General features: G+C 45.3%; 1 protein-coding gene across 6 annotated transcripts; it reads left to right on the forward strand.

The window, feature by feature from the left end:
- The first annotated feature begins 749 nt into the window (after positions 1-749).
- SAMD10 (sterile alpha motif domain containing 10) lies at positions 750-14618 on the forward strand. Of its 6 annotated transcripts, none has more exons than XM_043989469.1 (6): positions 750-839; positions 1287-1514; positions 10524-10705; positions 10883-11093; positions 11509-11649; positions 12313-14618. In XM_043989469.1, exons 2-6 carry the CDS (start codon positions 1424-1426, stop codon positions 12333-12335), a joined length of 648 nt encoding a protein of 215 aa, XP_043845404.1. In that variant the 5' UTR covers positions 750-839; positions 1287-1423; the 3' UTR covers positions 12336-14618. The 6 variants fall into 6 exon arrangements, with proteins under 6 accessions (XP_043845404.1, XP_043845403.1, XP_043845407.1 ...); XM_043989468.1 differs by having other exon boundaries at positions 785-849; XM_043989471.1 differs by lacking the exon at positions 750-839 and adding an exon at positions 2540-2564 and having other exon boundaries at positions 1416-1514.
- Positions 14619-15869: the final 1251 nt, after the last annotated feature.

Consider the following 15869-nt stretch of genomic DNA (forward strand, 5'->3'; position numbering starts at 1 on the left):
GTGAGCAACTTTGGTCGAAGAAAGACATATTTGCTTTCAGACTTCATAGGTTCCTGACCCACGGGGGATAGGATCCTCTCCCTGCTTAAGGCAGGGGCTAGAATCCCAAAATACTGCACAAATACTGCAGTGAAGCAGGAGCAGAAAACAGCTCTACTCTGTTTCTTTGTCCTACAACCCTAAAGGGATAGTAAAGGATCCATGGGGAGGGAGGAAAGGCTGAGGAAAGGTGTCTTTTCTCACTCTTTGACTCGGGAGATTCTTACTCGACTTCAGCCACTTTGGTGGGATGGACACCACCCAAACCCAAAGCAGATTAAAACCACATCAACGTGATGGGGGGGGGGGGGAGGGTTCAAACACAAAATCACAGAGACAGAGAGACGTGGAGACAAACACAGAACAGATTAAAAAACAGGTACCGCATACATACACACAGATAAACAAAACCAAACATTCATGCATTCATTCATTTGGCAAACACTTATTAATCTCCAAGGCACTGCACTGGTGCTGAAGATACAAATATTAAAAAAACCGAAAAAATACAGATACACATAAACCCAGATCCAGGTGTACACACATACACACACACACACACACACACACACACACACACACACACACACACCCGGCATTTCAAATGAGACTCATAGACAGCCGGACGTAGAGAGGCGTAAGACATAGATGGTACACACACACACATGTGCCAGTAAGGACAGGGAATGATCTGCGCCGACCATCTGAGGCCGCTGTTTCCGGTGTCTATTTGTCCTGAGTGGAGCCCGGGGGTAGCTGGGGAGGGTGTCTTCCTCACCCTCCGGCCTGAAACCCGAAAGGTTGGGAGAGGTAAAGGGGTCACACCCAGGGAAAGAGCTTGGGTCATTTACCTTCATAGCTAGCTTTCCCCACCCACGGGGCGGGGGTGGAGGGGCACCGGAGAAGCAGGGCGGGGCTGGCAGATCTGGGGGCGGGTCCGAGGAGACCTGGGCAGTCGGAGAGCGGGGGTGGGGGTAAAGAAACCTCGACCGGGTAAGCATAGGCATACTAGAACACACACAGGCACACGCATACACCGAAAGACACACAGCTAGACCAGCACACACGTTCCCTCTCTGTGACATATTCCCCGCCCCTCTGCACTTCCCGAAGAGGGGTGTGTGAATTGTCTGTTTGTCCGTGTGTGTGTGCGTGTTTGTGTGCGTGTGCGTGTGTGTGTGTGTGTGCGTGTGTGTGTGTGTGTGTGTGTGTGTGTGTGTGTGTGTGTGTGTGTGTATGAACCTCAGCCTAGGTGCTGCCTGGGAACCGGGTTCGGACCAGAGCCGGTGCCGGAGCCGGAGCCGGAGCCGGGGCGGGACCCCGAGCCCGTGTCCACGCTTCTATCCCGAGCCTCTCTGATTTCCCCCCGCGGCGCGGATGCCCCATGTTCACGGAGCTGAGGTCCAAGCTGAGCCCTCCGAGAGGCCGCGCTGGGGCGGTGAGGACGAGCTTCGGGGATCGCAGAGATGTGGACGGTGAGAGCTGGCAGGGGGCTGGGCTCCGGGGAGCCGGGGGGCACTGGGGCCAAGGTGAGGAGAGGGTTCGGGAAGAAGGCGCAAGGGTGGCAAAGGAGACCAGAATCTAGGACTGATGGGCGGGAGGCTCCCATTCAGCTAATAAAACTGCGGCATAGTGGAGAAGAAGCAAGCTGGGACCCCGAGTCGCCCCCACTTTGCCTCAGCTCCAATTTATGGTTTCTCAAGCTGACGCTGCGCAGCCGGGTTGGGTGAGGGGAGGGGTTTGGGGGAGGAGAGCCCTAGCCTGAGGTCTGTCCTAAGCCTGGCCGGACTGGGTTCTGGGCCGAGGTCTCTTGGGGACCAAGAAGGGAAATGGTTGGGGGCATGTCTGAGGCGGGGATTTCTAGCTCCTTTCAAATCTAGTCAGTCAGTGCTAAGGAGAGAAGCCCCCTTTCTCCCGAAGGGTTGGGGTGGCTTCCTCCGTGACAGCTTTCCCCATTCCCCCAGCAAAGGTGGGGGGGGGGGCGGGAGGGGGTGTGTGGAAGAAAGGAAGCAACGACAAATTGGTCGCCTTTGTAGTGGGGGGCGGAGGGGGGAGAGAAGGCGGAGCTGTCTTTGATTTCCCATCTTCCTGTTGTTCCCAGCCATGGTCCGATCCCCCGGGAAGGAAGGAAGGAAATGGAGGGGGACGGAGCCCACACCCTCTATCCCAGGGGACCCTCGTTAGAGACATTGGCCCTCCAAAGAATCCTCTGCTCCCTCAAGGGCGCTACCTCCCTAAGGGACACTTGCCTCTCTCAGAGATATTGACCCTTACAGAGATTCAGCTCTCTCTTAGGAATGCAGCTCTTCTTATAGGGAAAATTATACACCTCTCTTCCCACACACATACCCAAGATGAAGAGGCCTCGGCTTAAACAGCATTTTGTAAATGTCAGAGCTGGGGGGAAGAGAGGAAAGACCTAAGGTTAAGGCCATTTCCATTCCTTAGAGGAAGCGCCCTCCAATGATTCACCTTCACTTTTCCTCTCCTCCTTCCCAAGGGAACCCGGATGCAAAAAAGGTCTGGTAAGTGGCGAGTCTAGGACCCCTGCCTCCCAATTAGACTGTATGTGTGAAAGTCTTTAGCCCGGTTTGGTGGTGAGTGGGAGGGTAGCCCTGCCCCTCTGCCTCCAAAAGGGAAAAGCAGGAAATGAGGGGAGGTGCTAGGCAGGCTCAGAAGGCAGGTATGTACAGATGCCAGTTAGGAAGAGACGCCAGGGCGTCAGACAGGTTTCCCTAGCGAGGGAGGGTCCTGGGGCAGGGTGATTTTATTCCAAACTTCTTTTCTCGCTTGAGGAGTCCCAGTAGCCCAGACTCAATTCCCCCCATTGAGTCCCCAAGACTCCGTAGTCATAGGAGTACTTAATATAATTTCAATCCAGGCACTGGAGGGTTAGAATGATCAAAAGTCCACCTGTCTTACCCCTGCTCCCCCCCCCACACACACACACACACGACAACAGTGGATACTGGAAAGTATCAGCAAAGTTCTGGTCCTCAAAGCTAAAGGAAAGGAGATGTTCAAAGAAGGCTCTGGATCTGACCCCCTCCTCACTAGGGTTCCCTATTAGTTTACTACAGGATTTCATCTCTCTCTGGCCTCTTGGAACTATGCCTCCTGCATAATGTCAAAGAGGGAAACATGTCCCCTGTGTCAGACAGAAGAGGTCTGAAGGGAGCTTAGATAGCTGCACAGCAGATGGACTCTGTCATCCTGTGTTCCCTCATCAGCCCTCTTTTCCCCCTTCCCCCACCATTAGCCAATAGCAGCTACAGCAAGGCCAAGTGTCCTGGGCTGAGGTGTCATGGGTGACTTGGTTAGTTTTTCCAAGGGCAGAGGGTCCAAGCAAGACAAAGTGCTGAGTTGAATCTCAGGGACAATATAGATAGAGTCCTATATCTAAAGGTCCTCTGATATTTGAGTTGTATTTCTCAAGGAGGGAGGGGTAACAGTTTCCTCACCTATAAATTGAGGAGAGCCACACTTGCTATATTTTGTGCACCAATGACTGGGGCAGCTAAGTGGTGCGGTGGATAGAGCACTGGCCCTGAAGTTAGGAGAACCTGAGTTCAAATGTGACCTCAGACACCAGCTGTGTGACCCTCAGCAAGTCATTTAATCCCAATTCCCTTAAACTACCACTGAACTGAAACCTAGGGCTTTATGTTCACAGCTAGACCTTAGGTTCCTCCAAAGTAATAGTACCCTGAAACTGAACAGGCTGATCTTGGGAGGTGCTGGGACTTATAAAGAAGATTTATGGATCAATAGTTTGTATGAGTCAAAGAACTTTTAAAGCACCCCCTTCTCCTCTCCCTTATCACTCTTTGAATCACTGCCCAGACCAGTGGAAAAAGCACAACCCCTAAGTCCCTGTATAATGGTCAGAAAGAGGGTGGGGGCAAGACTAGATTTTTTTTTTTAAGAAGTCCTATAATTATCCTTTTCAGAATCTCAAGTCTTAGAGTTGGAAGAGACCTTAAAGATCTAACCCTTTCACTGACACTTCAATGATGGGAAACTCATTACCTATTAAGGCAGCCCATTTTATTTTGGGACAGCACTACATTTTAAGAAGTTTTTTCCCCTTAAATCAGATAGAATACTACTTTTACTCATTGCTCTTTTTGTTGTTGTTCAATCATGTCCAATTTTTTGTAACCCCATTTGGGAGGGTTTTTTTGGTGGGGCAATGAGGGTTAAGTGACTTGCCCAGGGTCACACAGCTAATAAGTGTCAAGTGGATTTGAACTCAGGTCCTCCTGAATCCAGGGCCAGTACTTGATCTACTGCACCACTTGGCTGCCCCTCATTTGGGAGTTTCTTGACAGAGATACTAGAATGGTTTGCCATTTCCTTTTCCAGTTCATTTTACAGAGGAGGAAACTAAGGCAGACAGGGTTATGTGACTTGCCCAGGGTCACACAGCTAGTATATGTCTGAATCCAGATTTGAACTCAGGAAGAGGAATCTTCCTGACTCCAGGCCTAGTGCTCTACCCCCATGCCACCTACCAACATTGCTCTTAATTCTGCCCTTTATTGTACATGTCAGTGTGTATATGTATGGGTGTATGACATATATATGTATATGTATAGTGAAGTCAAGATACGAACAATACTCCTAATTTTTCACTTTGCATTATCACACTGACTTTTTCTTCAATTATCAAACATTTTTTCTCCTTCCTACTAAACCCCCCACAAAACCATTGTATCATATAAGCATAGTTAAGCAAAACACATGAAAAAATGTGTTTTGTATTCTGCATATTAATCCATTATTGATAATTACTACATTGATCAGAGTTCTTAAATTGTTTGTATTTATAATGTTGAGGTTATAGTCTAAATTGTTCTGGTTCAGCTCACTCTGCATCAATTCAAATAAGTCATCTCTGGTATCTCTGAATAGTCCCCTTCATTATTTCCCTCCTTCCTTCCTTCTTTCTCTCCTTTCTTCTATTCTTTTTTGAGGCAATCAGGGTTAAATGACTTGCCCAGGGTCACACAGCAAGTATCTGAGGCTGGATTTGAACTCAAGTCCTCCTGACTCCAGGGCCAGTGCTCTATCCTCTACACCCTAGCTTCTTAAACTATGGGTCTCAACCCCATATGGGGTCACATAACTGAATGTGGGGACCTCAAAAAATTTGGCAACAGTAAAAGGTAGAGAGCATAGGAATAAGTGGAGCTTTCCTTAAAATAATAAACAGTAAAAGGTTCTATATACCTATTTGATATACCTACATGCCCAGGGTTGCATAAAAATTTCTCAGGCAAAAAGGGGTCTCAAGTGGGAGAAGCTGAAATCCTGCTCTGTACCACCTAGCTGTCCCCACTTTATTATTTCTTACAGCACACTGGTATCCCAATACATTCATATGTCATAATTTGTTCTGCCATTCCTCAGTTGATGGTACCCCCTTAAATTCCAGTTCTTTGCCACCACAAAGAGAGCCTCTGTAAATATTTTTGTGTGTATAAGACCTTTTATTTCTTCTTTGATCTCTTTGGGGCTCAGGCCTAGAAGTGATGTCATTGGAACAAAGGGCATGCACAGTTTAGTCACTTTAGAAGGGACAATTCTAAACTGCTTTCCAGGACAACTGGGACCAATGCACAGTTCTGCCAATGGTGCATCATTGTGCCTGTTTTCTGGCAGCCTCTCCAACATTTCTCAGTTTCTTTTTTTGTCACCTTTGCCAATCTGATGGTTCTACTGTTGTGGATCTGATTTTGACCACAAAGAAAAAAGCTGGTTGGTGAAACAGAAAGGAACCTTGGAAGGCAGTTGCCATGACATCTTAGAGTATGAGATAGATAAGGACAAGATCACCAGGTATAGTATAACATCCCCCCACCACCACCACCTCCACCCCGATTTTGGAAAAGCAAATTTCAAAGAGTTAAGAGAAAGAATAAGTAGGATGCTACAGCTTAAATCTATATAGGGGAAGTTAGCACAGGAAGCATATTTCAATAAGAAAGAAAAGGGAAAGTTCTCTAAAGAAACAGGTATGAATATACAGGGAATGAATTGACCATCTCAATTTTTTTGTTTCTTTTTTTTAAAAGAGCTTATACAGGGTGTCCCAAAAGTCTTAGTGCAGTTTAAGCTTTAATAAGTTTATTGGATAATTTATTTATATTTCATTACTTTTAATTTACTGTTTTATTGATATTAATATAATGGGCTTATTAAAGCTTAAACTGCACTAAGCCTTTTGGAATACCCTGTGCATAAGAAAGAAGAAAGAGAAGAAAGAGCAGGTAACTAGGGATAAATAAGAAAAAAAAGTGTCACATTCCTTTAAGAACAATACTAGGAGGGGCAGCTAGGTGGCGCAGTAGATAGAGCACCGGCCCTGGAGTCAGGAGAACCTGAGTTCAAAACCAGCCTCAGACACATAACACTTACTAGCTATGTGACCCTGGGCAAGTCACTTAACCCCAATTGCCTCACCGAAGGGGGGGAAAAAAAAAGAACAATACTAGGAACACTAGAGCTAAAACTTAACTAAATTAAATGAAATTAAAGGAGGGGGGTATTTTAAAAAAATTTGACTGATGAAGGGAATAAACATTTATTCAGCACCTCCTAAGTGCCATGAAGTATACTAAGTGATTTTTACAAATATTATTTTAGTTGATCTTCACAACAACCCTGTGAGGTAGGTGCTATTATTATCCCCATTTTACATATGAGGAAAGTGAGTCACTCAAAGGTTAAATTACTTGTTCAGGATCACACAGCTAGTAAGTGTCCAAAGTCACTTTTGAACTCCTCTCTTCCTGACTGTAGGCATATTTCTCTAACCACTGAACCGCCATCTGCCTCAGCTTGCCCCTCTTGGGGACAAGAAGAACAAAAACAGGAAAAGAATTATAGTAAATGTACAACAGGCAGAAGGACCCAACTCTATTTTGCTTCTGTTTCCTCTAACAAGAAAAATTATCTTTGTACTGGCAAGGACAGAATAAAAACATTTACTGGGGAAATGAAATGAAAGATAAGTGAGGCAATGGTAAGAAAGCAACTATGTAATTGTTTTTAGTGAGTTCAAGGCACCTGGCCTGTACAAACTATATCTCAGGGTCTGGAAGGAACTGATAAATGTTATTACTGAGCTGCTATCAGTGATCTTTGGAAAATTCATGAAGAGTGGGAGAGGTGCTGTTAAACTGGAGACGGGCAATTGTACTAATCATTTTTGAAAATGAGAAGTGGATTCTTCCAACAGCAGGCCAGTGAACTTGATTTTTATTCCTGGCAAAATGATAGAATGTTATTAAAGGGATGCTTTGTGAGCACTGAGAAATGGAAAGTCCTGTTCCACTTAAACCTTTCCAAGGGGAGGTAAAGCACGCTGTGTGGCCAAAGGGCCAGTGGCTTGACAACCAAATGGGGCACGGATGAAAACTGACTTATGACCAATGTCCTAGGAGATCAGAGGATTTAGAGCTGGCAGATAATTTAAAGATGATATATTTCCCCTTCCCCCTCTTATTTTACAGATAAGGAAACAAGTCACAAAAGGTTAAGTGACTTGCCAAAGGTCACATAGGGAGCAAGCAGTAGAAAGAGGATTTAATCCCAAATTCTCTGACTTCAAATCTCATTCTTTTCCCCCTATATCACACTATCCTAAAAGTTGTTGTTTTTTGACTTGTGTCTATTTGACTAACAGTTTGTTCAGCAGGGAATTCATGAAAGGAATTAAATTCAGTCCAGCAGCTCCTGCAAAGTCAACTATTGATAATTTAAAAGAAATAAATTACTCAAATTTCTAGAGTCCTTTAATATGTTAAAAGTGCCTTACTCATATTAATCCTGGAATAGGTAGTAAAAGAGATTATCCCCATTTTACAGATGAGGAAGCTGAGGCTCAGAATGACTTGCCCAAAGTTACACAGCTAGGAGATATTGAAGCTGGAACTTAAACCTAGAACTTTTGCTTCCAAGTAGGGTGTTCTTTCCATTACTCTTAGCTGATATTATAAAAGGGCAACATTTATTAATTGGTAGCTTTGGGCATCTGGCTTAACTCATCCCAGACTGCCCTCTCAGCCTTTTCTTTTCTTTTCTTTTTTTTTTTAGTGAGGCAATTGGGGTTAAGTGACTTGCCCAGGGTCACACAGCTAGTAAGTGTTAAGTGTCTGAGTCTGGATTTGAACTCAGGTCCTCCTGAATCCAGGGCCGTTGCTCTATCCACTGCGCCACCTAGCTGCCCCCTCAGCCTTTTCTGAACACGCCAATATTGCCCCCCTACTTACTTGATTTGATGATGCAGCCTCTGTGAGGAATCTCTGATCGTTCATGAATTCACTAAGAAAAAATCATGCTAGAATAACCTCATGTCTTCTTTTGACAGAGCTACCCAACCTGATAGACGAATTAGGAGAATTCTATATTAATTAATGCATAGGTATTAACCCTGGATTTCAGTAAGGCATTTGACAAAGTTTCTCCCAATATCCTTTTAGTCGAAATGGAAATGAGGACTAGATGACAGTACAGTTAGGTGGATCTCAAGCTAATTGGATCACTGGACCCAACAATCGGTCAATGCATTGATGTGAACTGGAGGAAGGCTTTTAGTAGAGTGACCTAGAAATCCGTCTTTGGATCTATTCTATTCAACATTTTGATCAATAACTTGGGTGAAGACATTAATGGCTACTTATTGAATTTGTGAATGACACAAAGCTAGGGGGATTAGTAACTTGCTAGGGAATAGAATGGGGATCTCAAAACATCTGCAGAATGGAACAATGCAGTGACTATAGTAAGGTGAAACTTAATAGGAACAAATATAACTCCTGTACTTCAGTTCCAAAAATAATGACTAGATAAATGTAGAATGGGAGAGGTATGACTAGGCAACAGTCATGTGAAAAATATCTGGGCTTGTAAGTAGGCTATAAATTCAACAAGAGTTAATGTTGTGATAAGGCAGACCACACACACACACACACACACACACACACACACACACACACACACACACACACACACACCAGATGCAATATTAGGCTGCATTAATAAGAGCTGAGTGCCAGGACTAAGTAAGGTGACAATTCCATTGTCCTCTACCCTGGTCAGACTCTATCTGCAGTACTGTGTTCACTGCCAAAACCCAGTTTAGGAAGGACATAGGCAAACTGGAGCGTGTCCAGGGGAGGGTGCTTGAGATGTTGAGAGGACTTCAAACTCTTCTTCTGGAGGATCAGTTGAAAGAAGTGGAACTGGTTACCCTAGAAAATAAAAGGTTTAGGGATTCCAGAAAGCAGTCTTTGAAGGATTTGTGTAAGGAAATACAATTAGACTTGTTTTGCTTGGCCCCGAAAAACAATGTGTGGATGTTAAAAGGAGACAGATCTTGGATCTATATAAAGGGAAAACTTCCTCAGTAGATAGTGAACTCTCCATCACCAGAGGTCTTTAAGTAAAGGCTTGATTACCACTGTGTATTTTTGGTATATTTTAGTATGTAGAGAGGATTCCTTTGGGTTAAACTCAATTACTTTTATGATTCTATGAAGATAAATCTAATTCTTCAACACTATTGCTCTTCACATATTTGGTTTTTTCTTTTCCTTTTTTCCGGGGCAATGACTTGCCCCGGAAAATGACTTGCCTAGGGTCACATAGCTAGTAAGTGTCAAGTATCCGAGGCTGGATTTGAACTCAGATATTCCTGAATCCAGGGCCAGTGCTTTATCCACTGTGCCACCTAGCTGCCCCGCCCTTCACATATTTGAAGACAGATATCATGCTTTCTATTCTCCCTCTCCCACCCCCAGATTGTTTTCTTCTTCAAGCTAAGTATCCCAGTATTTTCTGTCCATCCTTGTATGACTCAGATTTATCTATGTAATGGGTATTCTGGAACTGCCCACTCTCTCAAGAATGAAAAACGTTGTGCTCATTCTTCATCACCTAGTGCCCAGTGAATGTCTCAGAAGGAAGGAAAGAAAGAAAAGATGGATGAAGGGAGGAAGAAAAAGAAGTAGAATGGAAATAACAACACCCATTTACTTAAGTTGTAGGGAAAACTGAGACACATTATGAAGAAAGGTTAGATACATGACCATAGGCATACTAGAGCCAGCTCCTACCAACTTAGCAAATTGTTAAATTTTCAGTTTGAGTATTTATATCTCAGAAATCAGCAAATGCTAAAAAAAATCAGGGCTTTGATTTATTGTTTTGTTAATTGTCTAGATGTAAGAAAGTGATGGAGAAAATGTTAATAATGTTAAACTTAAAAGTGCATTGTGGGTACAATTTTTTCCCCAGATAGTCAGTTATCAAACATTTATCAGCACATCCCTTGTCTGGGATCCAGGAATCCTAGTTCTTTCTGGGTTTGGTAAGGCAGGGGAGGGGAATAGGTTTAGGATCTGGGTTCAAGTCTTGCTGATTATCCTCAAATAGCATTCTCTCCCCCCCCCCCCCCAAATCTCCTTGTGCCTCTATAGCTGCTGCACATTTCAGCTTCTGCCGGAGTCTTTTGGAGCACACTGTGTCTGCTGAGAACCTTCCCTGCCGGCTCCAGCGGGCACCGGGCTCCAGCCTCACTTGGCATGATAGTCGGAGCCAACGAGCTGCTGGGGGCAGGACAGTCAAGCTCCTGCAGCAGCCTGGCACTGAAACACAGCAGGTAGTCCCCTCCCCATACCCTCACCCAGATCCCTCCAATACCCTCCCAAGTCTCCCGATTCATTCTTATGTGTAACTTCAGTCTTTCCCACTACACGATTGGCCTATTTTTCTCTGTCTATCCACCCCACCCCCACCCCAGCTACCTGTCCCACTGTTTCACTACTTTTGTGGCTAGGAAGTCCTTCCTTGGGTCTATCCAGCACCCTTCCTGCTACAGGGCCGGCACTATGACCACTATGGGTTCTACCACACCAGCCCCACACTGGGTGGCCTGATGCGGCCAGTGGTCCTGTGGAGCCAGCAGGATGTCTGCAAGTGGTTGAAGAAGCACTGTCCCCACAACTACCTCATCTACGTGGAAGCCTTCTCCCACCATGCCATCACTGGTGCGCTGGGAGATCGGGGAATTGAAGTGTTTAGTGTGGGTTTGTGGGGCTATGTCTATGCCCAAGTGTGTGTGCTAGTGTTTATGTGTTTGGGTCTGTTTGTCTGTGCTTGTGGTGTGTCAATGTTGGTTAGCTATGTCTCTGAGTGTATATGTGTGACAGTAAAGGTCTATGTGTGTCTTTATGCCTGGGTGTTTATCCCTTACTCCAGCCTAGATTAGAGGGTAACATCTCTCCATGTTCTCCAGGCCTGATATTGTGCATGTTTATCCCTCATTCTAACTGTAGCTTTTCTCGGTGTCACCACCGTGTGGGCCTGTGTGACTAGCTTTGGCCTCTCCCCATGTCTCCCAGTGTGTTTCTGTGTTTCTGTGTCTATCTTCACTCTAGCCATGGCCTTTCTGGGTATACCTAGGTCGGGCACTGCTGAGGCTGAATGCAGAAAAGCTTCAGCGTATGGGGCTGCTCCAGGAGGCCCAGAGGCAAGAGGTGCTGCAGCAGGTCCTGCAGCTGCAGGTACGGGAAGAAGTCCGGAACCTGCACCTGCTGAGCCAAGGTGAGGGTTCTATTAAACCTTCAGCATTTATAGGGTTGGGGGAAAGGAGGTGGGGAAAAGGAAGACCTCGTGGGCTTTTAAGTAGGGGATGGAGACAGCTATAAAGACACAGGACCTGAACCTTTGGATATTATCCCCAAATCTGGCCTGGCAGGAGGAACTTGGTCAGTTAGGGGCTATTAGTCAGGCAGGTTTGGAATGAGGATCAAGATAAGAAACCTAAAGGGGAAGGATGCCTAGGAAATTCAGAGGGAGACTGACTCAGCTTATTATCTTTGACAAGTGTCTTCCCCTCTCAGAGCCACAGTTTGCTCATCTGTAAAATGAAATAGTTGGACTAGATGATTTCTGAAATCTTTTCCAGTTCTGACATTCTATGGTTTTGAGAGATGGTTTCTGTTGAGGGGCTGAAATCTCTGGCTGGGAAGAAAACACTGAGGGTGAACACAGTCCGGACCAGAGCCAGGTAGCATCTCCCATGAGCTAGGTTCTCAGGAAGAAAAGATAGAGTGTAGACATCAGGCAGAATTTCCTGAAGCTGGTGCTCTGAAAAGGTTTCCATGTTCAGGTGAGGCTTTCAGAGGCAACTGAGAGGCATGAATCCCTAACTGTGCACAGATGCCTCACTTCCTAGCTCCTCTTCATTCTTATTGTCCTCTACAGCTTCCTTTGGAAACATCTCCTAGCTCCACTCCTTCAAGGGGTGTGGGTGAGACCCCAGCACTGTGATGGCTGACCTGGACTAGAAAGAATGACAGACTGCTGGGTCAGATGAGGCATCAAACAGCAGTTTCCAGACCAGCAGGCAGTGATGGACCAGAGGCTGAAGCTTGTGTAGCCACTCCTGGCCAGAATATACACAACTTTACCCTGAGATCAGAGGTCTGTCTTGATCCAGCTGGCTACAAGTTGCAGAACCTTCAGGACATCTACTGGCATCAAGAGACTCAGTCTTCTTATATCCTGACAGATCCAGGGAATCCAGCCCCAGTAGGGTTGGACTCCAACACCCAAAGTCGGGGGCAGAGAGGGGAAAGAAGACAGACATCTAGCACTGGCTCCTCCGGCAACAAAGATTCTGGAGTTTTCCCCTCCTAGACCCTTATGCCACCTATAGCACATGTTGACATCTGTTTGGGAGGAGCCACGGTTCTAGGAGTATTTGATGCACTAGCTCCTGTCTGTGATTTCCCTAAAGAAGATGTCTATTTATAGCCTTTCTCCCCAATATTGATGACCCTTCCTTATCTGTAAAATCCTGGGAAATGCCCAGGCATGGAGGCTGATCCTATCACCCCCCCCCTCCCCTATGGCTATGTCTCTCTCATACCCCAAACACCAGGACTTGAATCACAGGGAGGCTTACTGGTGAGACTGGCTGCTCAGTGATCAGTTTCTACCCCACCCCATCCATTTATTTATTTCCCCCTCCTCAGGCCACATCTTCCCTGTTTGTCTCATTAATACTAGGGATTTAGTTCCTCTTAGCTTCTTCCTCCCAACTCCCAAGTTTCTCCTCCCAGAGACCCTCCTGATCAGTCTCTGAACAAGTGTGACCCACCAATGGAGGTATTTCCCTTTCTAATAGGACTCCCTGAGCTCCCCCAGGGAATCAAATGAATTCAGTTTACACAGAGCTTTGCAGAGATCAGCTCTGCTCTGAGGTCTTAGGTTTATAGCATCTTTTTTTTTTTTTTTTTTTTTTACTAAGGCAATTGGGGTTAAGTGACTTGCCCAGGGTCACACAGCTAGTAAGTGTTAAGTGTCTGAGGCCGGATTTGAACTCAGGTACTCCTGAATCCAGGGCCAGTGCTCTATCCACTGCGCCATCTAGCTGCCCCGGTTTATAGCATCTTACTGGCTGCAAAAGTCCCATTTTGGGGTGGTTACAGGTTCTCTGCATTACAGTACATATGTGATGGGGAGGCTATTAGTTTAGAATTTGGTCTAGGCCTTGGGCACAGCTGCTGATGCCTTCGGGGGCTGGTGGAACAGTAGGACCTTTTCAGTCACTGGCAGTGATCCTAGAGCATGATGATGCCATCTAGGAACTGGGCTGGGCAGTACAAGGTTGGGTTACAACACATCACAGAACTGGAATTGCGTCTGCTCAGCTGGGAAATGCAGTGAGAAGGAGAAGAGGTAGAACTAGTTAGCTATCCTCCCCAGTCTAAGTCCTGCTTATTCCACTCTTGTCTTCCTATTCTACACCCCTTTAGAAAAATCTCAGGAACAGAAGAGCCAGGGGCTTTACATCCAGCCCCTCCCCCATCAGATCTATTCCACAGCCCAAGCTAGACAATGGTGTAGTAGGGATGGGGAGAAACCCAGCTTTGGCACACCGTATCTAGGCAGATCCTATCCTTTTTCTCAACAATATGCCCAGTTCTGTGCTAGGCAGTGAAAACTGCTGTCCTCCCTTCAAGGTGTCAGAGGAGATCATCTGTCAACCCTAGGGAAAAAAATTAAGAGGGGAATTTAAGATCCCTAGAAGTAGAAGGGGAACTGTTCCCTGCTCCCCAACTTACCCTGAAGCATTTCCTCAAATCCTAACCCCAACCCTGACTTATCCCTGGTAAATGAGCCCTTGAAAATGCAATAACATTGGCATAGAATTTTGAGATATAAGGTCATCTAATTTAACCCCCTCATTTTACAGTTGAGAAAATGGAACCCCAGAGATGTTAAGTGATTTGCCCATGGCCACATCATTAATAAATGGCAGAGCCAGGATTTGAACCCAGGCCCTCTGACTCCAAATCCAGCACTCTTTCCACTCACTGCACAATGTTGGTTCCTGTTGTCCCTGGAGCAATATATGAACCTGAGCATCTCCCTCTTCCCCTGCCCAGCCACTGTGCCATGTACACTTGTTGGTTCTCTTTGTCTCTGTTTTTGTCTCTGTTTCTGTCTCTGTCTCATTTTTTATAAACTTGATGTAAAGATATGAAATAAAACCTGGTTCTTAAGTGACTGTTCAGTTGGTGAAATAGGTGCCAAAGGAAGACTGTGCAATTCAGTTTAATTCAACACAGATACACCAAGCATTTACTATGTGCAAAGGAACTGTGTGGGACAATGAAGATACAGACATAAAGTTAAACCTAGTTCTTGCCCTGAAGAACCTTACACTCTACTAGGGGAAAGTGAAAGTATACAGAAAAATACAGTACAAGGTAGATGGTTATGAGTCAAGGGGACATCCAGACAAATAAGGCATAAGAAATATTCAGGGGAGGGTAACGGGGAGAGTTTATTTTCAACTAGAAGGCTCAGGAAAGACTTAAGAGAGGAGGTGGCATGGGATCTTAAATGAAGAAGATTGCAACAGGCAGAGATGTGGAGATAGTGAAGATGGGATCCATTCCAGGCATGAAAGATGGCTTTCAGGAATGCAAGATTGTTGGAGGGTGTACGATGAAATTATTGAGTAGTTCAGTTTGGCCAAGATGGCAGAGTGAAATCAAGCTGCATTCAGATTCTGGAGGGCTTTAAACACCCAGGTAGGAAGTTTATATTTTATGACATAGCAATGCTTCCTGAGTAGGGGAGAACAGTTGCTCAGCAACCAGTTTCTACCCCCACCCCATCCATTTATTTACTTCCCCCTCCTCAGGCCACATCCTCCCTGTTTGTCTCACTAATACTATGGATTTAGATTCTTTGTTAGCAAGTTTTGGCAAGTTTGTGCATTTAGCAGCTGTGTGAAGGATGGATTGGAGAAGGAAGGGACTGAAGGCACACAGGCCAGTAAGGAGGCTATTCCAATAATCTTAACTATTCCAGTAGCCTGGGTAAAAGGTAATGGAGACTTGGGTTTGGGTGGAGGAAGTGTGAATGGAAATGAGGAGGAAGATTCAAGAGATATTGTGGAAGTAAAATTGTTAGGACTTATTAAGTGATTGGATCTGGAGAATAAAGGAGTGAGGACTGTCAAAGATGACCCCCAAATTATAAATTTGGATAAAGATTGGGTGGATGGTAATGGACTAAAGAAAAATAGTGGTTTGGAAAACAGGAAGGTTTAGGAAGGAAGATGAAAAGTTCATTTTTGGACATGTTGAGTCTAAGATGCTAAAAAGATACCCCTGATAGATATGTCTAGTAGGCAGTTGGGAGAACAGAGATCTGGAGAGATTTTAGGGTTGGATGTGGCAGGCTTCTGCATAGAGGTGACAACTGAAGCCATTGTAGTGGATAAGCTTCCTGAGAGAGGAGGC

Source organism: Dromiciops gliroides, chromosome 2, assembly GCF_019393635.1.
Source record: "Dromiciops gliroides isolate mDroGli1 chromosome 2, mDroGli1.pri, whole genome shotgun sequence".
Lineage (NCBI taxonomy): Eukaryota > Metazoa > Chordata > Mammalia > Microbiotheria > Microbiotheriidae > Dromiciops > Dromiciops gliroides.